The sequence below is a fragment of the Stegodyphus dumicola genome, chromosome 7 (assembly GCF_044657685.1).
Source record: "Stegodyphus dumicola isolate Sdum_Otavi_A_Nest chromosome 7, ASM4465768v1".
In the NCBI taxonomy this organism is placed as follows: domain Eukaryota; kingdom Metazoa; phylum Arthropoda; class Arachnida; order Araneae; family Eresidae; genus Stegodyphus; species Stegodyphus dumicola.
In genome coordinates, this window is record NC_140774.1 from 163,656,763 (window position 1) to 163,682,262 (window position 25,500).

Genomic DNA, 25,500 nt, shown 5'->3' on the forward strand with positions numbered 1-25,500 from the left:
CCGAAATGACAAGCAATGGCGGGAAAATTAATTTTTGAGAAAAGAACGAATAAGCGAATACATTTTCTTAACCGTATTTTGTGTGAGAATTCAAGCAGACATAATTTTATCACCGCCTTTTCCGTCGAGGAAAAACAAAACAAATATTGAATAAATTCTGAAACTCCTATTGGTTGATATCATAATGGGCGGTCTCCTCTGCTCCCATTGGTTGCACTCTTCTTGACTCCCAGATCCCGCCTACACTGATGGGCTCCTATTGCTAAAATCGGAATGGGCACTCGGCGATGAAGCTTCCTCCATATGACAATTTAGTGACGATTCAAGATGGCTACGCATCAGACGATTCCCTTGATATTGGATTACCAAAGGTTGAGGTGAAGTTAAGAGGTAAGTCAAATTTTACTTTTGTAGCTGAAGATTCTGCTAAACCAAAATATTTTGCATCAAATGGAAATTATATAGCAAAGCTGCTACCATACTTAATTGCGATGGAATTCAGTACTGTGATATTTAATTATAATGAATCGAAAAAAAATTAGAATGAAGTTTAAATGATTCATTCTTAATTGGTGTAAAAGACAAATGAATTCGCTTTGTTATTCGTATCGTTAGATATTTTATAGCAAAAGATGCCGAAATGTACATTCAAAGAATATGCAGTAGGTCCAAAAATAAAACAATTTCGTAAAAGCGTAGTGAAATAATCCTGTTGCCCTTTTAATTCAGTTTAAGCAAGAACTAAAAAATAACTCAATGAATCAACTATCATAATTTATAATAATTCAGAAAGCATTGAAAACTATTCAATATTATTTTAAGAATTACGTTTTCCTTATGGATCTGTTTACTTTTTCATATCATGTGGTGCTAGTTAAAATGACCTAACATTCTTTGACACATGACAAATTTGAATAAGTACTTAATGAAATATTTGATTGTAGTAAGAGACTTTAAAGTAGAAATTATTATTAGAATTTAAAATGAAAAGGTCAAAATACATAAAAGAAATTTAAGGATGGGAAATATTCTCCAAATATTTCTCTTAGCCCTTTTATTCTTAAATATTGCACACTCATAAAATTAAACCCACACTGTTAAATGATATTAAAATTCAGTTTTAAATATTCTGGCATTTCATTTTTCTTTTTAACTCAAAAGGAAGTTTTTAAAAAAAGTATTAAAAATTTATGTTATTGTTTGAACAAAATTTAAAAGAGAAGTGGTTTTTCTATCTATTTTACTACGTATATCATCATAACCATTAAAGTTTATTTTAAATCCAAGCGATAATATACACAAAAATTAGGCAGAAATTTTTAAACTGACTACTATAATTTGTTTTGTAAAACTTACTATAAATTGTTTTTATTTATGACACTCTTGATATAAGTTACGTTTGAGATCTTGTACTACGTTTGGGATCATGAGTTTTCAATCGTTCCTTGGGGGGGGGGGGAATCTGAAAGGTTTCAGATTTTAAATTACATCCAAAGGGGCGTTTTCTTACCGTTTTGTGTGTTACCTTTATTTATTAAATATCACGTTCTTTGCACTAAAACCATAAAATTCAGTTCAATAGCAATATCGCAAAATAGTTTTAAATTGAGCACATATTTAGAATTTCCGATACAGAGTCTTGCGCACTGGAGATAAAAATGTTTTTTCTGTACAACGTTGCCATTGCTCGCTTTGAAATCCTTGAGTTTGTTAATCAAAAATTCATTTATGTTTTACAAAATATGAAATCGATAGTAAAACAAGTTTCAAATTTGAACTTCCACATGCCCATATTCGCAGTAGGATTACGTCATTCAAAATTCGATGGCTCTATGTATCGTTGTTTTATCACAATGCGAGAAATAGACATAGATTTATGTAGATTTTTCATTATTCAATTTCTTCAAATATAATGCAGGACTCTAACATTTGGTGGCTACAGTTTGAAAAGTGGGAAAAAAAGTGAGAAAGCTTTTAGATTTTACATCACGCCCAAAGGGGCGTTTTTTTAGCGTTTTATGTATTACCTTTATTTATTAAATATCATATTCTTCGCACTTAAACCATAAAATTCAGTTCAACAGCAATATCGCAAAATAATTTTAAAATGAGCCTATCCTTAGAAATTCCGATACGCAGTCTCACGCGCTGGAGATAATTTATTTATTTATTTATTTATTTATTTTTTTTTTCGTACAGTGTTGCCATTCTTCGCTTTGAAACCGTTGAATTTCGTAATCAAAAATTCGTTTAAAGTTTTACAAAATATGAAATAGATAATAAAACAAATTCCAAATTAAGGCTGCCAAGTGCCCATATTCGGTGGGGATTACGTTATTCAAAATTTGATAGTTCTAGGTACTGTTGTTTTATCACAATACTTGAAACATATATACATTTATGCAGATTCTTCATTATTTAATTTCTTTAAGTATAATGCAAGGCTCTAATACTTGGTGGCAACAATTTGAAAAGTGAACCAACATATATAGTGAATTCAAAACGAAATTAATTACCCTTATGGGCTAACCCCCTTTGGACTAATTAAAAAAAAAGTTTATTTATTTATTTATTTATTATTTATTTATTTATTTATTTATTTATTTTTATTTTAAACAGGGTCTGGTTATTCAACAAACCCGCTTAATAGGGAGTTGACTGTATCTTACACAATTAAAAGTAACTGATATGTGGAATTTATTTAAAATGATATTAAAGAGAGTGCAGACCTTTTCTTTGAGAAAATATAGCGCCAAACAAATCACACGATCTTTTAAGAGAAACGTAGTTATCATTCTATCTTTTTAAATTAATACTTTAGAAACTAATAACAATAACAGCACAGGAAAAAGAGAAAATATTTAATAAATATCATATTTATTCTAATTAAAGTACATTAACGTCCAATCCGTACATACGTTCTTCTAAAAACAACAGCATCCATAGTCTAAGAAACAAACAAACAAAGAATATGAAAAATTTTAAAAATTGGAAAATTATTTTTAAATGAAAAATACTTACGCAAGCTATGGAATTTTTGCAATTTCCGAATAAGGATGTCAGTTGAAAGTTATGCAAAAGAAGAAATATTAGACATTTTGAAATGTTAAACTGATAATTCTTGACATATTCGAGGATATGGACTGCCCCTCAACCCGCGCCCCGACGTTTTTTTACGTCAGAGTAAAGATTAAGGAACCAAAATTGCTTGGGCGCTGTCCTTGAGGCTCCTGGGAGTTGCTGCCACTAGATAGGGGAGGGCCCGGGACATATGCCTGTTTACCTCTGTTAAACATCAGGCGTCCCCGTCCTCCGTCACCTGTCACCTGTAGGTTTAGCAGGCCTACAAAATTGGCTGGCTTTTGTATCAAAATAATACAACTATTGAAAGGAACTATTCCATTTTCCCGTGAATGCGAAGTAGTTAGCAAATACATGTAAGCAATGTGGAAGCTCCGCAGTTCGAACCCTAGCAAGGATACAGTTGAATTTTTGTTTTTCCTACTCAGATTGGCGTTTCACACGTTTTACGCAGAATGAAGAGACTTCATTTAGGAAAAAGGGCATTTAGACCTGAAATTTCGAAATTTCAGGTCGACAGTGATTTTTCTCTTATTTTGATTCAAGATGACTTGTGAAAAATTTTACCAAGCTCGAATAAAACCGTACAACAGTGTAGAACTATCTCGGCCCCATATAAAGATTTTAGTAACAACTGGAACTTGCTTTGCTCTCGGTTACGTCTTTTTCCAGACATGAACTTTTGGAAAACCGGCATCCATTTCAGCGATTTCTTCACCGTTTTTCGAAATATTTGCGAAAAAGTCATAGAAAACGCATTTGTGTTTTAAAGGTTCTGAAGAGTACAAGAACGCGGCGCCACCTAATGATTTTAGTTAAGAGCTGATAGCTGGAAGGCAACAACCGTGAAGTGAATCTAAACTCGGTGACGGGATTTCAAAATTGAAACTATGAAAACTGAAACATTTATATTATTTTTTGTCAAAAAAATTATAAATTTATTAATTTGTTGTGTGATTTTCACAGATTGCGGAACCGTAACGACGGCGACATGACTAGTGACTTAGCGTAGCATTACTGAGTGTTTTTGGAAATCTTATGTAGTGATAGTGACCTTCCTCTTTTGAAGTTCAAGTACGCAAAATGTCGTCGAGAATGGAATAAAATTGCAAATTTGTATGAATTACGCACACACAAAGAAACAAACGGACTCTCTTTAATCTAATGATTTTATTGAATCCAGCTAGAGTAATTTTGTGAGTCTAGTTAGTAATTAATAATAATTTATATGAATCTGCGTTTATTGCTTTTAAATCGCTTAGGTAATTTATAATAGAATAAATTTGAAAAAAAAATCTTATTCTTTGCAGAATGGTAACACTAACGATAACACACTGTCCTTACAGCGTTATATTATAGCTGTTTATTATGGCGTCCGCTCGTAGATCAAGTCGAGTGCGTCTCTTGTCTATCCTTGGTCATCATTTAAATAAGGAAAAGTACAATGTAAATAAATAAAAATAAATAAATAAATAAATAAAATCTGAAAGGTTTCAGATTTTAAATTATGTCCAAAGAGGCGTTTTCTTAACGTTTTGTGTGTTAACTTTATTTATTAAATATCATGTTCTTTGCACAATAAAATTCAGTTCAATAGCAATGTCGCAAAATAATTTTAAAATGAGCCTATCTTTAGAATTTCCGATACACAGTTCCGCGCGCTGGAGATGAAAAGGTTCTTTTTTTTTTTTTTTTTTTTTGTTGTTGTTGTTGTTGTTGTTGTTGTTGTTGTTGCCTTTACTCGCTTTCAAATCTCTGAGTTTGGTACTCAAAAATTCGTTAAAGTTTTACAAAATATGAAATCGATAATAAAACAAATTCCAAATTTCAAATTTGGTCTTCCATATGCCCATATTCGTAGGAGGATTACGTCTTTCAAAAAATTCGATGGCTCTATGAACCGTTGTTTTCTCACAATGCAAGAAAATATACATACGTTTATGCACATTTTTCATTATTTAACTTCTTCAAATATAACGCAAGACTCTAAGGTGGCAACAGTTTGAAAAATGAAACGGACATTTATAGTGATTCAGCCCAAAATCGCAAAACGAAAACAATAGTCCTTCAGGGACAAAGCCCCTTTGACTAAAAATATTTGCATTCCATGCGTGATCTCGCAATGTAAGTGAAATACATAGCACTTTCAGCTAGCAAAATTGGAAATCCGTGCCTCGAATTCCGGGAAGGACACAGCTGATTTTTCGCATCTCTTTCTTAGAAAAACACTAATATAACTGCTGAATAGGTTTCTCAATTTTTGATATTACAAGCGAGTTTGAGTATTCTACCTAATTTGAAAACCAAAATTTGTCTCCGATTTTGAATTAATCCTACAGCCAATTAATCTGAAATATTCTTATCCGTGTCAGCTTGAAATAAATGATCACAGCTTTTGCGTCAGAAGAGCGATAAAGGATGTTAAAGATGTTAAAGCTTGAGAAATTCTTCAAGAAGGAAAGAATTTGTTTTGTTCTTATTATATATATATCAAGAATTCGTTCAGCAGAACGAATTTTTTTTCTTTGATGAGTAAAATATTGCCTAACGATAGGAACTGTCGTCGTGGGAATCTGATGAGAGCTAAAAGAATCAATGTTCATTTTGATTACATATGCGAAGAATTCGTAGTATATGTAAAGAATAATTCCAAATTTCAGTATTTTTACCAACATTGTAAACTGAGGTATATTTTGAATTTACGCAAAAAGCATGCTTAACACCAAATATTTATAAAACCATATTAACGTGTCGCAGCAAGCATTATATGTATTTATGTACATTATATGTATTATGTATAAGTTCGCGGACCAATTAATTAAAACACACTGGCCAGTGAATTAGAAACCTTTGAGATTTTCATTTGAATGCTTGCTAAGGATGAAGTATGCAAATCTTTTTTATGACGGGCATTACATGTTTAAAATGCTAGTATAAGTAAGTATGAGTAAGGTGTAAGAGTGCTTTTCACGATGAATGAAGTAAATGGGGAAAACGACAGATCTTTCACCAATTGAGAAAGGCCTCATTGTTGGTGCTCGTTTAGCAGAAGCCTCGATTTCGAAGACAGCAAATCTTACCGAATTCTCAAAAGCAGCCGTATCAAAGGTTTTCAAAACCTGGAATCGGAACCCACAGTTCTTCTCTAGAAGACGTAACTGCGGTTCGAGCACAGTTTTTCAAGAGGGTGCTCGACGTAGTCTCCGACGAATTGCGCGGAAGAACAGGGACTCTATTATGCTTCAACTGACATAGATCGTCAAACAAGACTCTTCCCAACAGATTTCAGGTCGAACTATGAGTAGAGTACAGAAATGCATAGTCGGGTTCCTGTGAGAAAAATCATTCATTTCTGCCCGACATGCAAGAATTCGTTAGCAATGGTATCGGGAAAGAAGACGCTGGACATCCGAGGACTAGAAATGGGTAATGTAGTCGGAGGAATCCCGCTACACCTTATTTTACACTAATGGAAGACGTCGAATTTGGTGAGAACCTATGAAGCCATGAATTCGCCTTACTCGCACTGTGCAAGGGTCTCGTGGGAGTATCATGATATGGGGCATGGAGTGGTGCCCTGGTATTCTTCGAGGGTAAACAACAGTCATGAGCTACCTAGATATATTGAAAGATCAAGTGCACCCTGCAATCTTGCATTTTTACCCTGATGGCGACGGATACTTCATGGACGATAATGTAACGATACATCGTGCCAGAAGTGTTTCCAAAATTGGTTCGCTGAACATGAATCTGACTTCCAACACCTTCCCTGGCCACGGCACAGCCCGGACCTTAACCCCATAGAAAATGTGTGGGATATGATGGAAAGACGCATCTGACAGCACTTTTCTCTTCCATCTAATTTACAAGATTAAAAAAAACTGCATAACCGATGATATTCTCTGGACGTAAATGCACTCCAAAAGCATGTAGACTCGATGCCCAAACGAATCAGAAAGATGGTCCAATAAAATATTGATCTTGGGTTTCTAATTCATTGGCCAGTGCATTTACATATTAACTTTATTAAGTATTGAATAATGACATAGCATATACAATAATGAAATACACATGATGAAAGTTTAAAACTCACCAGTTTTTAAGATTGAAGTGGAAATCTTTATAAAATTTTAAAATTAGTAAATATTGTTAATCAGTTTATATCGTAATTACAGTTCAGTCTTGGTAGGTTTCTGAAGACCGCTTTATAGTATACGTTTAGATTTCCATTAGCCAACTATATTATACAATCGTCAACTTTTCCTAGAGGCGAGAAAAATTGTTCCACTGGTATAATTGGTCAGGACTTTTAGAAGAGTTATCCGTTTAGCACTGACAGTTGGTACTGATTGGCAAAATTAACGAAGCAGAGCTTTCATTCACTGATGTTGTTTATAAATGGTATTTTCTGTGCAAATATAAAAATAAAGAACAATCGATTCAAATATTTCGTAGTTAGTGCTAAGCTTATTTAATAATTGTTCTTTTCCAATTTTCCAAAAGTCCAATTTTCTCTTAATTTCATCAGAAATGCATTTCTAGAAAATTGCATTTCAAGAAGAAATTACCTTTTCATTTAGAAAGCTCAATTCAAATTTATAAAAGCCAGAACTTTCATAGCTCTGCTTTAGGCGTATTATAATTTTACAAATGTGCATACCTGATTTTCCACTTTTCAACGCAGATTTTTTTTGGGGGGAGGGGCAGACATTTTACTATTGTGTACCAGTTGACTTTGCTTTTTGTATGAAACAAATTGAAAAATCATTGTTTTGTTTTTATGGCATTCATACAAATCTGCGAGTTGCAATTTATATCATTTGGAATATCCACATACTTTTCTTCTCTTATTTAATTTTATGTAATTTTACCTGTTTATGGTGTTCAGTAGACCGATCGAAACTTCTTAGAAGTAACTTTTGTTTTTCAAAGAAATTTTACAATTTAGCTAGTCAGTTTAAAAACTTCGTTACTTTTACGACTGCACCTTCATAAAGCTTTGGAAGTTTTTTCACTTGCTGATTCAAATGAAGATCTCATTTAGATCGTTCATGTGTGGAAAGACTAAATTTGTAAGAATTTATTGAGACTTTAAATTATTAAGACTTTAAATTAAGAACGTAATTTAAAGTCTGTAACTGTATAGTGATAATTAGTAAACGTATTTATTTTAATACAAATATTATAAATAGTATACCCTCGGACCATCCCCGGGCGATATTTCTCAAAATTGGGGTAGAAAGTAGAAGTCTAACCTCCTAGAAGTTCTCGTAGCCATTCTTTTATGAAATACATGGACAAAATAACAAAAACGACAAAAAGGAAAAATATTTGTACTTTATTGAATTCTTTTATGATTATCGGATTATGATTCTAAAAGTAATAAAATTTTAGGAAACTATTAATAACGCACTTTTAGAATTTGAAAATTTATAAATTACATGTATGAAAATTCTTTTGGCTTACCAGATGTAACAAAATTATGAATAAAAGCCCTAAATGCAGATTCAAAATAATGTCAAATATCGTAAATTCTGAAATTAAATATCTTGGTCATTTTTTGTCATGCGGGAATCAAACTTTTTGTGCTTTATTTTTTATAATGAGTACAAAATTTTCTTGAATATAAATATGATGATCGGAGGAATGTGGGAAAAGTTTTGTAAATATTATGCAATTTTTACAAAAATGGGTTAGACATTTAAAAATACATTTAAATACGGAAACATGCTTTGCATTTAAAAATACGGAAACATGAATGCAGGGTGTATATTGTTTATTTAAGGCAAAAGCATAATGTTGTTTCTTGTGCTGCCTTTCAGCGAAGTGAAAAGTATCTGTATTTAGATCGGGTAGGGGAGGGAAACGAGGAATGAGTCTGTTTTTGAAAATATCAGTTTCGATGAAAAATATGTTTTGCGTTTTGATATAGTACTAAAGCTGTACGTTTTTATTTTCAATTTCTCATGAAAAATTGTTTTTAACTAATTAAGCACTCTGAGTTGCACCTGTTTTATTCACTATATGATAGCTTAGCTTTGAAACCTGAAATAATGTTTTGCTAGCCGGAAATTCTACAAAATATTTATGAACACATTTAAATCTTCTTCAGTTTTTGTTCTCTTACTTATTTATATTACTAATTGTTTATTTTAGCTAATTTGTAATTTTTACTTTAAATATTATTTATACATTGTACTTTTTCTTTTAAGCGTTACCAGAAATGCAAATTAAATTGAATTTAATTAACGAACGTATTTGTAGTTGAGGGAGAGATTTAATGTGATTATTTGCTAGAAAACAGATACCACTGGATCAAAGCAAATGACTAAATGCTTAAAAAACTGTTTTCGTAAGCAGACGATATATTAGGAAAAACAAGTTGAGTTATTATTGTAATGAATATGATCAGTCTTCTTTTGGCAGGTTTGCTGGACTTTGTTCAAAACATTAGCCTGAAGATTACATTTTTATTTTGTAAAAGTTTCCACTTTCAATTTACTCATGATTCATATTTGATATTTTATTTTTAAAAAAATTTTCAAGATTCATTTTTAAATATGCTTATAAGTTACTTCATTCCACTGAAATTCTCTTACCTTTATCAAAGGAGGCTTAGTAATAATAAATCAAATAATCCATTACTAAATAAATTATATATATATGAGAGAGAGCACAACGAATTAATGGATCCAAGGGTCTCCCACCCCTCTTTCCCTACCACCAACCTCTAGAGAGGACTTTCGGCTCGCCGCATATTTAGAGGGCTCCCACGCCGCACAGACATCCATACCATTTGAAACTACGTCTTCTCCGGGGTTCGAACACGTGCCCTTCGGTACTTTAGTCAGAGTCACTAACTACTATCCTTTTCGTGCTGCGTCTGCCATTTTAATTTCCAAAAAAGAGTTTCAGAAACAAACGCTAGCGCTTTTCCAAAATTGAAATGCTTTTAGAGTACGAGTTTTGTTATTATTTAGCAATTAAAGTTAGTTTTGTGAAATGGCAATAGTAAATATTGTTTTCATTTAAGAGTAGAAACAAAATATGTATGCACACCGTGTCCACAAATGTTACCCTGGCCTTTATTTTATCAACCGTTGTTCGTAGACATATACAAACATCAGTTACAAAAATGTTTCCAATGATGCAAAGGTTCACGCTTTCGTAATTTTAAATAATAAAATTAATTTTATATAAAATATGGAAATATTGTTTAGAAGAGCTTACTAATACTAAGAAATGTAAAAATATTTCTATGCAGAATTTTGTGAAAAATTTTGGTCAACATGATTTTTTTCAAAATAGAAATCTTATTCACAGAATTTTATAGAATTCCTGCTCTAAAAAACACTAATAAGCTTCCGTATGGGCATATAGCCAACTCGTAGTATTATTTGCATTAATTAAAAATATTTGTAGCGAATTTTTTGTACGGTTACCAGAGTGCAATTCTAATGATAATTGATTCATGAGAATATTGATAACTCATTTTTAAACTTCGAAAACTTACAAATTATTTGTGCGAAAATTCTTCCGGCATACCAAATTTGATAAAATCATAAATTAAAGATATTAGTAAATCACAAAACACTATCATTGAAAGGCATTGAAGAGGGAAAAAAATCAACGTCAGTTTATTGTCATTTATTTACTCAATGCAAATTGAACAATGCCATATCGAACCCTTACATAAACCGACCCCTCGATGCAAATTGAATACGAGGTCAAAAGTCGCTGATTTTGAAATTAAATATCTTGGTAAATTTTTGTCATATGGAAGTTCAACCTTTTTTTTTTTTTTTTAATTTTTTTTTTTTTTTTATAAAGAATACAAAATTTTTCTAAACATAAGTATGGAGACCGGAACAACGTAAAAAGTGTAACTTTGTAATATTTATAAAACTGATGCTTTTAACTTTAAAAATGCCAAAACATAAATCTTTGCATCATTTAAAACACTTTTGTTATCGGATAAACTCATTTGGGAAATCTACGAGAAGCAATAATTCCTATTCAACAAAGCTTAAATTCTGCCAAAGCCTCAAGTAAACTTGATGAACTTGACTCCTTTGTTATACAAATAAATCCCAGTATTAAAAAAAGGAAAATTTAATTTGCTAATATTTTTATTTATTACTTTTAATTGAATTTAATTGTTTATTAATTATAGTTTTATTAGTTGTTATTTTTCTTACCAATCTTGTTCACTCTTTTTAATGACCATTCATATGATTCCGGCTCTTCTAATTTTAGTAGGCTCTGCTGTTCGATCGTAATATAAATCGTAAATATAACTCATACAAATAAAACACCATAAAATAATTATCACTCCCTAAACGAGGTATATATATGGAGTCTTTTTTTTTTTATTTCCTTGTACGAAATAAAGGAAGTATTGTAATCGAGTCTTTAAAAGTGATCGAATTATGTTGTTCTAAGGCTCCGGCTAATGATTTTATGCTTTTAATTAATCTGCATGCAATAGTTGCAGATTTATCAACAATTTAGAAGTTGTTTAAGTATTATTAAGCCTAACGTGGCCGCCATTCGTTTACGTTTGAAACTCTTAGTAGAATAGTGAATTAAGACAGTTTGTGCGCCAACTTTAGTGTATTTTTGCCAAGTGGGACCAAAAGTAAACTTTCAGTTTTGTGCATCGAAAAATCTGTCTTTTTTCCAATTGGCCAGATTGCTTGTTTTTGTGTAGAAACTCTAATTTTAGTTGTCAAATTGTTTTTTTAAATGGTTTTAACTGTGTGTGGTGTTTAATGTTTTTCTATATTTTTCAACTATTAATGAAGATGTTTAGAGTTTTTATGCATTTTCGTCTTGCCGCCAAGTGAGAACTGAATTAATTGAATGAGAAATATATGTCATGAAATTCGAGGAAATAAGTTTAAATGAAATGCAACAAAAATGTGTATAATTTAATAGGCTGTACAAGTTATGTTATGTATTAAGTTTGTCAAGTTATGTAGTGGCCACATTAGATTTTTTTAAAATGTTAAATATAGTTAGTTTTACCTGAAGCTGAAGTTTGCAACCATTTCAAGCTGAAGTTTTAGCTGAAGTTTGCAACCATCTGATGGAGTCTAATAGCGTAAAATATTGCCATAAATTTATAAGCTGTATGCGTAATTAATTGTTTGTACGCTTGATTTAATTTTACGATTCAGGATTTATACTTAACGGATGATTTAATAATGTTCATATATATTCTATATTATGTACACTTAAATTACGTACTGTTGTGGACACAGGCAACTTCATTAAGGCACCATTTGTTATCTCATTGATTTTGCTTCTCGTTTCTTGCGTGTTCCGCTAGTCAGTTTCATTTTTGTCTAATCGTTTGTGATAGCAGTGTTTCAATCGTTATGCAATAAACAAACTTAGTTTCTTTAGATAGATTCTAATTAGTCCGCCTGCTGTTAAGCGAAAGTTGACTGCGATTGTGTAAATGCTCATAAAAACTAATCTTTGCAAAAACATTTCTGCTAAAGCTTGTGTAAACTCAACTGACTAACTGTAGTTGCTTTAGTGACTAAGAAGAATCAGTTACCTCTTAAAACTCTCGATACAAAGCAATAACAAGGTGGTTTGTTTGAAATTTCCAGGATTTCTCTTTGCTTATGTTTCGGAATCTTTAAGTTATTCTCTGCTCTAGAGTTGCCCTGAAACGGAAATGATAGTAATCGACTTTTCGCAGAAACGGAAGTGAGAACAGTCATTCTTCCTCCATAACTTCAGCATTTTTCTAGGAACAAAGATAAATGTTCTTAACTGGTACACACACGACTTCCTCTACCCGTCTGTTCTAACCCCAAAATTTTGATCGTAAACAAAGATAAATTGAAGGACTTCATGAATATAGCTCCTAAATAAATAAATCCATTGAATTTTTAATTATTTCAATTCTAAAAATAATTTCAATAGTTTGAATTTTAGAACATTGTAAACCCCCAATATTTATTACCTATCATGCAGTCACATATTTGTTATTATTTGCAATAAACATGTTCATCTGTTTATTTAGCTTTGTTTTTATTATTTGTATTGTCATTAATCATATTTACTAATATCTGTGTAGATTTTGTGCGTAATAGAACGTGTTTTAGATAAGCACTTTCTGGTATAACTTTCTGGCACTTTCTAGCTGGTTTCTTCCTAGAAGTTAAATCCTTTAAAAAGGTGCCATAACTGACAAAAGATACATAGTTATTTTCTTAAAAGTACTTGCATTTACGTTTCTCCTGACATTAGTAATTAAAAAATTAGCTACTTTTTAACTTGTAACATTGAACACTGCTGCGATTAAATTTAACTTCAATGACCGTAAAGGAGGAAGTTTATATATTTAAAAAAAAAAAAAGAAAAAAGAAAAAAGAAAAAATAGTATAATCATTAATTTTAAATCAGTCTTTGATTTACTATTTTTAAAACGGAACCTTTTACTTGAAAATCAATCTTAAATTAAGGTCGAATTTTGCCGGTTGTAATAAAATTTTGATAAATCGAAATTTTCAGTCCTTCCAACTAAATAGTTTTCCTAGACTAAATATGCACTATAAAAAATTTCAGTTCAGTGTTCCACCATTTAATGGTTCAAGGCATTAAAACATGGTTCACTTGATATTATGTTAAAACCTCCGCAAATCGTTTAGGTTTTCACCATTTTAAGGTAATACGTTGCAGCTAATCTAGCAAAGCATTCAGCACATGCCTTATTTTCCCATGTTTCGGAAATTCAGTGGCGACTGTTTGCATGGGTTTGTGGATCGTCGACAGTGTGTTCGATGACTATATCGAAAATTAATGCTAATTTATTTTTATAAATCAAATTTCTTCAAGTAAAAAAATTCCATAAATTGAACTTTCTTCGAATGAAGCTGTTTTCATTTGCTTTTCTTCAATAATTAGAAATCAAATATTGTTTTCAACCCATAGAGGAAGATATTGTTTCAAAGCAAAAATATTTAGTATTAACTTACAGAGGGGGCGAGAATCTGAAAGGAATCAGATTTTGAAATCGCATCAGAGAGTTCTCTTATAACATATGATATTTTATGAATGAGTATGTAATCTGTTATTAACGACATATACGTTAATGCTCGAAAAGCAAACTTTCGACAAAATGATTTTGTTTAGTGTTAAAGTGCTAGTACGTTATCTGGAAAGTGATACACAGCAAAAGTGAGAATAAGTTATAATTGTTGTAGAGATATTAGGTTATTTCGAAGCAGGAGGCATGAAAAATGAGCAATGCCACCGCCGGGACTCGAACCACTGACCTCTCGAATACGCGCCGAATGTGCTGACCATTACAGCACGAAGACATGCTAAGAAGGCGGGAGAAATACCTTATCTAGTCCCCCATTTAAGGGGCGACTGGAGATTAGGGAACTCAGTCTCCAAATCCTAGTGGTGAAGAATCATCATCCACCACATTTTTTTAGTTCGGACGCCACTATAGAGTAATTAGATTATTTTGAAGCACGATATGTAAAAATTGTGCAGTGCCTTCGCCGGGACTCGAACCTCAGACCTCTCGAATACGCGCCGAGCGTGTTGACCGTTACACCACGAAGCCATGCTAAGAAGGTGGGAGAAATACCTTATAGCATTACATGCGTTAAAGGGGATATATTGGGCCATATAAAAAGTTTCCGCGGTTTTTTGGTACACTTTTGAACAAAAATTTTCTTTATTGAAAATCGATTTTAAACTAGTACATATTGCTCATTATTATCTACGACCTTTTACCCTTTTTTGAGTAGCTTCATAATTCCATCGGTATAGAACTTTTGTGGTTTATTGTCGAAAACCTTGGCCAAGTGAGCTTCAGCTGCGCTTCGGTCGGCCAATTGTTTACCATCAAGAGAGTTTTGCAGAGAACGAAACAAATAGTGGTGCAAGGTCCGGTGGATGCATCAAAACTTCCCAACCAAGTTTTATCAATATATTCTGAATCATCAAAGATGTGTGTGGCCGCGCATTGGGGTGTGGGTGTCACGCTGGAACACCATTCCTTTTCTGTTGGCTAATTCTGGTCACTCTTTCTGGACTGGTTCGTTCAAACGGTCGAGTCCGGCACCAATCTGGACTGGTTCGGTTCAAACGACACAGTACAGGGCACCAATTCATGTGGTACCCAAACATCAAACTTCTTTTTGTAACCTGCTCTTTTCAAATGATTCCAAACTGTCACGTGGTTGATGTTTAATTAATCCGCTATTTTCTGACAGCTTGCGTGTCGCCAGTTGCAAAATTTCATCGACTTTTCCAGTGACTGCCCGACCAGAGCGAGGTGCATCTTTGACATCGAAATTTTCGGAACGGAATTGAGCAAACCACTCTTGGGTCCTTCGTTCAGTCACAGCATTCTCACCGTACACTTCACAAAATTTTCGGCAAGTTTTTGCAGCGTTTTTACCTTTTTTGTAGTAAAAAAGCATCACATAGCGTATTTCTTCAGATAGTTCACTTACTTTCAAACCAATATAACGTTTTACACGAGTAACGAATTAGAAAACTATCTTCACAAACAATGGAAGCTAAATGTTACCTTTTAAGCACTTGTTCATTTGAGACAATCGGGGGAGTGTTGCCGAATATATAGACATCAACACCATCTGGCAGCAATAATACGCGGAGACTTTTTATATAACCCAATACGTTACCGTCCGAAAACAAACATTGCGCAGCATGATACTTTTTAGCGTTATCAACTTTCATACGTTATTTGAAATATTAATTATAATAATAATTAAAAATTATTATACGCTGCAGAAATAATTTGACGCAAAAAATGATCATAAGCTGTAAGTGCTATATGCAGTACTAGCGTTATGAGAATCATTGATATAAAAAAAAAAAAAAAAAAAAAAGAATAGAAGTTAGAGTGTTAGAGAAGTTAGAGTGATTCAAAGCAAAAGTGGCGATTGAGAGTAATAAAGTTCTCAGTTAAAAAAAAAAAAAAAAAGTGCTAGATTTATATTCAACAATACGAGATTGATCCCGCATTGTTGAAGACATTTTGTGATAGTATTATTATCTTAAACTGTAAATGAACTCAATGTAAAATTGCCAAATTAATAAACATGGAAATAAAAAGTCAAACCTCACCTCACTGTAATCAGCCAAGTCAATTATTTCTCAATTATAGTCATGGATGTTTGGTTTGTAATTGTCGAATTTAATATACGTGTTACTTTACGATTTACGTTTTAGTGCTTAAAATCATGAAGCATTAAATTACAGTTATTAAAATTGTTATTGACATATATACATGTGTTCAAATTTGCAAGGAAAACATCAGGAGTATTTACTCATTATTTTCAGCAAATTTTGTTAGATTAATCTTTTAGAATTATTGAAATCTGCAGAACGTTTTAAATTTTTCTTTTGCTAGAAGAAATTTATTCGTCAGTGGAGATTCAAAATTTGAATCAAAAATTCAATTTTGAATTTTTGATTCAAAATTCAAAATTCTATTTCTCATTTTAACCAACAAAAGTTATACATACTTATTATAAGGCGCGAGTTATAAAATAGTTATTATTAGAAAGAAAAGTATGTAATGATTTTTATTGAAACGAACTAATACAATTTCATGGGTTCAACTAGTAATTAATAATTATTTTTGTAACAAATAGTATTAAATAAATTTTAACTGAATGCTTGAACGGAATTTACGAATGTAATTTTGTATGAAACGCAGAGGAACATTATTGTAATGCAGTTTTCATTCCGTATCTAAAGTGATTTTAGAATAAACCATTTAGAACAATGGAAAGGGTAATCAAAAATATAGGAAACTGGAAAGGCAAAGGGAGAGAAATCTGTATTAAATAGTGGCTGAGATAGAGAAACGAATCTTAAATTGTATAATAAAAGTAATGGGAAATCAAACTTATTTTAATGTTATTGGAAATAAAATTGGATCATTGTATAACAGTATAGATAAAATTTCATAAGTAATATAAAAGCAGTAATTGTAATTTTAAGATTTTCGGAACATGCCAAATTATTAATAGCCCTCTCAATGGACGACGAAAAGGAATTGACACTTTATTAGATAAAACAACCCGAAACCTCCGTGGCGCAATCGGCTAGCGCGTTCGGCTGTTAACCGAAAGGTTGGTGGTTCGAGCCTACCCGGGGGCGACGTTTACTTTTAGTAATCGTAATAGATTTGATGAACAACATTACGTGAAACATTAATTCGTACTTTTTAAGAGCTTCTCCTCTTTAGGATTCAGTTTTCTTTTTTATCACCAACGGAAGACTTTTTATAAAAGTAAATAATTTTTATTTGTATTATTATTGCTTATATACACAGTGTGTTTATTAAGTTATAGAACTAAATTCATATAAAAATATTGAAATAACCTATATTTTTTTCCCTTCTGGCAGATTTTAATCCCAATAGCTTTTTAACTTTATGGTCTTTTTGTTTCAATAACAATTATATATGTAATATGGAATTAACATAGTTTATCAATAATAATGCCACTAATTTTTTTTTTTTTTTTTTTTTTTTTTTCTTTCAGTCCAAGTCAGTTTTTTTTAAGTCCAAAGGAGTAATTTGCCCTGAAGGACTATTAATTTCGTTTTGGCATTTTGTATTCAAAACTATAAACGGTGAATCAATTCATTTTCAAATTGTTGCCACCAAATATTAGAGCCCTGTATTACTCGTATATTTAAAGAAATTACGTAATAAAGAATCTGCATGAATGTATGCATAATTCTCGCACTGTGATAAAACAAAGGTACCATCAAAATAAGGTAAAGGAGCCATCAAAATTTGAATAATGTAATCTTCTATAGAATACAGGCATGCGGAAGCCCTAATTTGAATTTGAAATTTGTTTTATTATCGATTTCATATTTTTAATACTTCAACGAATTTTTTACTAATAAAATCGACGATTTCAAGGCGAACAATGGCAACACTTTACGGGAATAAAAAAAAGAAAAAAAAAAAAAAAAGCATTTTTATCTCCAGCACACGAGATTCGGAAATTCTAAGGATATGCTCATTTTAAAATTATTTTGTGATATTGCTGTTGAATTGAATTTTATGCTTTAAGTACGTAGAACATGATACAGTCAAAAGTCGTTAATCCGGACTCGTCGGGACTTCGGCAATTCCGGATTATCGATTTTTCCGGATTATAGATCATCAGTTTAAATCTCGTAAGATGGCATGCAGAAATCCTAAAATTAAAAATATGAAACCGTAATTTATGAAATAAAGAACAATTATGATCTAAAGGGTATCAAAATTTACAAAAAAAAAAAGCTTAATATTTATTTGTTTACTTTATTAAACATTTCTTTCAATGTAAGTTGTTTAAGTTGCTTCGTTTTATGTGATAATACTTTCTCTTTAATTCTATAAACAGACGTAATTTCTTGCTCAGTTACAAAGTTCCGCTGTTCAAGTCCCGTAATTGCTGTGCCGAGAATACCGACTAACTTATCGATCGAAATTTTTTCGTTTTCACTAACCTCTCTGTCACCTTCATCATGTCTTTATCCATTTTTTGCAGCAATTCCACTTTGTGTTTGATGGACATCGAAACATACTTTCGTTTTGTACATCCTTTGGGATCTCCAGCATCGGAAATTCTGTTTGACATAATCGAAAGTTCAAGTTTACTTTTATAAAATTGCTCTTACAGTCTGAAAAAAGTAATAAGCCGGATCCAGTTCGAAGATTAAGGAACAACGCAATCATCAACATCAACTGAAATAGATAATTAGGTAATTTTAGCTTATACCGTCCGTTATACATTAAACGCGCACGCGAAAACGTATTCTGCATTTGCGCACACTCATATGCGCAGTCGTAAAGGTCTTATGCGCACGTGTAAACGCCTATGCGCATGTGTCAACGCGGCGCATGCGCAGAAAGTTTTTAGCTTTGAGATCCGGATTATAGATCATTCCGGATTATGGGTGTTCGAATTAACGGCTTTTAACTAACTGTATTTAATAAATAAAGGTAACACACAAAACGTTAAAAAAACGCCCCTTTAGACGTAATTTAAAATCTGAAACGTTTCAGATTTTTTATTTTTATTTATTTATTTATTTTTACGATTACAAATTTTGTAATGAAAACAAGTGTACTTATAAATTTGTAGACTACAGGTATACTGATAATTTTAACTTTTAATTTAATTAAGGATTTTCTATAATTTTTCTATAATAATTTAAGGCCTCTAATTGTGAGAACTAAGCATATGTCTTTTGCAAATAATCATACTTTAAAACACTATAATAAATTTCTGTCAACTATTAGTACATTCTTTGCTTGTTTCACATGCGACTATTTATATTGTATACAATCTACATAAAAGAATAACACTCCAGGTCTACAGCCAGATGTCAGAAACGTAAATTATCCGGATTACTTTGTTCATTCAAGGCCACAAAAAATTAAGCCTGCTGTTAGTTTATTCATAGGTTTTAGATTTCAATTTCGGGATTTATTTTAATTGAAATAGAAATGGGTTGTGTGCTTAGACATATGAAAAACAAATTCATAGTTAAGTTTTTCAGTTTATATATATATATATATATATATATATATATTACGAAGATTTGTATTAATATGATCTTTGCCGAAAGATATGTTAAACGAAAAAGTAGAATTCTGTAACTTGCACTCCAGAAATTGTGAGCTATCTATTATTAGCTATTTATTATTATGTATATTTTGATAGTTTTGTAAGAAATTTTCTCCTCACTTACCACGTGCCTTCGTGGAGTAATTGGATTTCCGGTGAGGACATTGCTGATGTTTCCTAACTCCCAGCTCTAAAAAATCCTGAATTAACACGACGAGTAGCAGTTGAACTAAAAATGAGGCGGATGGTAAATTCACTTAGCGACATCGAGACTTGGCGATTGTAGTCCTTCCTCTAGAGTTTAATTTAAAGTAGGAATGAATATAAAGAATTTTCTGTTTTCTTATCTCGCGTTTTCGGGATGTAATTGGAAGTATGTTTAGTACATCATGCATCAGTAGATCCGGAGTTTGAATCCCAGCAAAAACACTGCTTATCTTTAGGTTTCCTGCTCTGATAAATGCCTAATCACTCTACAGTTTGACGCCTCTCTGTTCATTTATGCATTAAACTTATAGTCTCCTTGTTCTTTTTGGTAGCATACAACTTGGACTCTATGTAGAACAGGAAGTAGGGAATTCTCGCTATGCCTTGAAGAATAAATACTGCAGAAGAAATGTTTTAAATTAATCTTTTTATTTAAATTAAATTAAAACAAATGCACGCACTTCATGCTTACAAATCACCATCACTTGTGGGTAACGTAAAGTTAACAGAAAATAAGACTGCCCCAAATCACTAATAAGTTAAGATATCTAACGACTGGCTCCTTAGCTTAACTAAACGCTAAATCGGCTGCAATCAGCAAAGCCGAGCCGAGAATTATCAGCATAAACTGAAAGGTTTCCGTCTAGAGAGCTAATTTCAAACATACAGCATAAACTCAAAACTAAGGCAGCTAACTATTCTGTTTGAACTCTTCAAACGCAGCTTAAATACTGCTTCTGAAACACGTTTAGATTTGTATCTACGTGTAACAATATGATCTTGAGCTGGGAGTCTACGTCATAACAAATTTATATTCCATTAGGAAACTGAAATGAAGAGGGAAAAGGGAACTGAAATCAAGAGGGAAAGGGAAACTAAAAATAATTGGTTAGAATAAAATAAAGACCTTACAAACAACTGTTATTATTTCTCTTCATTTTAAATTACTACTTAATGGGTACTTCTTTGACTGAAATCTGTTAGGTAGAGCTTTATACAACATTTAGACCAACCAAGTAATGTATATTTTGAGAATTAAATAGCATAACATCAACCAAAGACATGCTATAGGGAAAAAATATGTTACCTTTACAGGTAAAAATCCTATAAATTTACAAAGCACTGTAACTCTGTACCTGTTACCCTATAAATTTAAAAAGAATGCACATGCTATTTTTACTCAAATAAACCACGGCATCGCAGTTTCCATGTTTTTCAGTAACCTAACAGAATTTTTTATATAAAAAATTTTTGTATAAAAAATTCAATTGTTTTACCAGGATGAATCTATTATTGCGTACTTTTAAATAATAACAAAAAAATTACAGTAAATGATACAATTAAAGCTTTTTTTATATAGTATATTAGAAAACAAATGAATCAGAGAAGCAACTTGGAATGAAAAACTCAGGAGTTTATCCTAAATATCTATAATCAGATTTAAGAAGGGCCCACCAGCGGCCGAGCGGTAATGTCGCTGAACACTGGTAGTTCGGTCCGAGGTTCGAATCCCGCGAACGGGCTGGCTGCATGGGCGTTTTCGTGGTTTTCCCCATGTGTAACGTGTATACGAGCCAGTTTCCCTTAGAAAGTCCTCCACGAAAGGCATCCCTCCCCTTAGGCAGATAGCCCCCGTGTGCTTTGCCATAATTAAATACACCAGATTTAAGAAAAGATAAATTTTAATATTTGCGTCAAGATACGTTTTATAACTATAACTGGTGTGTGTGTGGAGTAGTCTAAAACGGAGAGTTCATCAACTGGAGGCCGTGCGCGGTGCAAGCCCGTATGCGGATTTGGGGTGATTTTGTGCGCGCAGGCGCAGCTAACTGATAAGGATGAGTCTTTTATGATTCTTAATTTAGTTGCTAATATGACGTCACAGTTTGATAAGCATAAGGTCCATGTTGATAAGAAGTTATCTTTTATTGATTTTCCGGCGGTAATTACCTTTAATATTTGGATTTTTAGCCTTTGTGTTTTTCTTCGTATTTTCAGGTATTTTACTATGTATATATAATATATATAATGGTTAATTCCAACTAATTTGCAAAGCCTTAATTTTAGAGATAAAGTTGTAATTTCTACCATATGCCATATGGTTTAAGCTTTACTGTTTAATACGTTCTCTTAATTTTAAGGTATTCCTTATATTTTCCATTCATAATAGCACATTTATTTATTTTTCATAACCTTAATTATGCTACTAAATTTTATTACTTATTTCACTTCACACAGAGCTTTTTTCGTGCCTTTCTAATCAACATGCTCTTAATTTTAACATATTTCTTTTCTTTTATGATCATATACATGATTCCCTAAAATTAAGTAAAGCCTTTTAGGGGATCATGAAGATATATGATCATAAAGTAAAAGAAAGCCTTACTTCATTTTAGATGCAATGTTTAACTTCTTTCATACTTTTTAACGTTTATAATTTTTAACATATTCTGAATTTTAACAAATATCTTATATTTTCAGACCATATACGTGATATTTATTTAAATTTTAACTTCTTTCATACATCTTAATCTTCGTAATTTCCAGCATACTCTTAATTTTAAATTAATTCATATATTTTTTGATTATATACATTACCTTTGTTTAATTTTAGATGTAATTTTTAACTGGTTTCGTGCATTTTCACCTTCGTTCTTTTTAACGCACACTCATTTTTAACTTATTTATTATATTTTCTCATCATACACAGGATCTTTATAATTTTAGATGTAATTTTTTTACTCCTTTGGCACTTTTCCCTTTCTAGTTTCCGGCATAATTTGCATTTTAATTCATTTTTTAAAATTTTCGATCGTAACAGCCCTTTTGATTTTACTTATTTTACTATTTCACTTAATTTTATATGATTTTTTCCTAAACATACTGATATTTTTCAACTAAGCATTTTATTTTGTAACTGTTAACTGTTATTCATATACAATTCTTTGAATACTACTCATTTAATCTAAATTTTATAGTTCTATTTAAATTTACATATTCTACAATTTTTCATCTGTAATAGTCTTTACCATTACCAATTCTACTACTCTACTTCTTTATTAATTTCACTCGCATTCCAAACATTATTAACTTCTAGCATTTTCAGATGTTTCCTTTAACTTTTTAATATCATTTATACTTGAAAGCGCATGTTTGAGCTTTTCGAAGATACCAATGTTAAGTTTCGAATCTCGATTGACTTTAATAAATGAACTTGATATATTCCGAATATTCAAAATGAAATGTAAACTTTCATTCATAATTTTAGAACCATATTCACTGCTCATGTACTTATACAGAAATCCTTCTTATTATTTTGAACGTTTAATATATTTTTTAATTCAGCATCTTTTTATAATTGATGCATCCATACCATTATTTTTACCCTTTAAATGCCCTGACAATCCAAATTTTACGTTATTACCTTGTAGAGACGTTAAGTACTTTTTGGAAGCAGGCAAGATGAAAAATATGCAACGCCTTCGCTGGGAATCGAACCGCGGAGCTGTGGAATACGTGCCCAGCGTGCAGACCACCACACCACGAAGGCATGCCAAGAAGGCGGGATAAATACCTTATATACTCCCCCATTTAAAGGACGACTGGGTTTCTTATGGGACCCAATCGTCAAATCCTGGGTGAGGAGAATCATTATCCACAGCCCTTTTTAGTTCGGGCGCCACTGTATAGACATTAGGTATTTTTTTTGGAAGCAGGCAAGATGAAAAATATGCAACGCCTTTGCCAGGAATCGAACCGCGGACCTCTGGAATACACGCCCAGCGTGCAGACCACCACACCACGAAGGCATGCCAAGAAGGCAGGAGAAATAAATTATAACCTTTTTCCTACACTACTTACGGATATTTCTACCTTTATGGACAACTTTCAAGAGAAACTAACAGTTATTTAAGGTTAAATTATTAAGAAAGAAGAAAGAAATTCGTACGATCAACATTCCCAGTATCGCATCAGAGGTGAATTACCCAGTATTCAACGATTTTACCCATTGGTTACCATTTCATGTCTTGAAAATTTCTTTTATTGATATACTTTTATTTCTAGCACATAATTAATGTTAACACATTTACTCGAATATAATTCAGTTCCAATCTAATAGGCAACTTCACGTATAATCTATTTCATTAGTTTATTTCCCAATGCATGTCATTATGAATGAAAACTTATTAAAGGATACTGTACCTTTACACAACATGTATTTAAAGGAGGAACCAAAGAAAGAAATAGTTAGAGATATTTTACCAAATTCTACGCTACATTTTCGAATATTTTAACTTTCATACATCCCGAATACAGAAATTTCTTCATTCCAAAATGACACCCAAATAATGTTCCAATTTCTTACAATTGTATATTATAAGTTTGCATTATAGGAAACACTAAAGCATTTTCGAGAATGTAATTTAGTTAATGTTGCTAAACGTTACCTTCCCCAAGATGAAAACTCCAGAGAATGTCTAATTCATTCAAATTTTCCTACATTAAGTACAACGTTAGCTCAGAATAATAACAATAACTAAATACTAAATAAGCATGTTTCACAGCAGAATATTTGCTATTTTATCCAAATGAGGATCGACTTTAAATTACCTACCTAGAATCTTCAACAAGTTTTAGAAAATATGCTATAAAAAGCAATTACATTTAACTAAAAAATGAGAACATATTCTTATCAGCTTTCGATTTACTATGAGTGTGAAAACCTAAAGTTCACTTTACCTAGCCTTATTAGTATACACACTATAAGGTATTTCCTTCCTCCTTTCTGCATGCCTGTAATGCCTAGCTCACTCGGCGCGTACTCGCGAGGTCCAGCTTCGAGTCCCTGTGAGGGCATTGCTAATTTTTTACGTTTCCTGTTTAAAAAAAAAAACCTTCTGTCTCTACAATGCCCCCCGAAATAAAAGGTAGTGGATGATGATTCTTCGCTACCAGGATTTGGCGACTGGGTACACTAATACCCAGTCGCCCTTTAAAAGGGGAGTGTATAAGGTATTTTCTTCATCTTTTCTGCATGCTTTCGTTGTGTAACGCTAGCACACTCGGCGTGTATTCGAGAGGACCAGGTTCGAGTCCCGGCGAGGCATTGCTCATTTTTCACGTCTGCAACATCAAAATAACGTAATGACTCTACAGCACAAAAATCATGAATCATTTTGTAAAACAATCAGCACTTTATACGCATTTAATACTGACTCAACTATGTTTAACTTTCAATTAGGATTTTTAAAGGATAAACGATAACCAAATTTATGCTACATATTATTTGTCCCTAGCGTTAGTGGGGGAAATGAAATGACATATTAAGGAACTATGAAGGGGATGATTACATCGGTCACTCAACTGTATCACGTTTATTATCTCTTCCGGCTGGTTCGAAACTCCAACCATTCGATTAACAGCTAGACACTTGTATTTTTGAAATTTATTCGGATAGATCTTATACTAAATATTTACAATATAGACTCTAAATTGTTTTCGTAACATATTATCTTTTCTCTATTTTAAGATTTGTTTGTTACAAAATCATCAAAAAATCATCAAAATC

At 32.0% G+C, this 25,500-nt stretch overlaps 1 protein-coding gene and 1 non-coding gene across 2 annotated transcripts in view; both read left to right on the forward strand.

The window, feature by feature from the left end:
- The first annotated feature begins 232 nt into the window (after positions 1-232).
- Positions 233-25,500, forward strand: part of LOC118191857 (uncharacterized) — a 37,646-nt gene continuing 12,378 nt past the window's right edge. The window contains exon 1 of the mRNA XM_035362712.2: positions 233-390. Coding sequence (XP_035218603.1) covers positions 288-390 — 103 coding nt within the window. The 5' untranslated portion in view covers positions 233-287. The remainder of the gene's footprint in view (positions 391-25,500) is intronic.
- On the forward strand, positions 17,177-17,250 carry TRNAN-GUU (transfer RNA asparagine (anticodon GUU)). The gene has a single exon. It is a non-coding gene; the product is annotated as a tRNA-Asn (tRNA).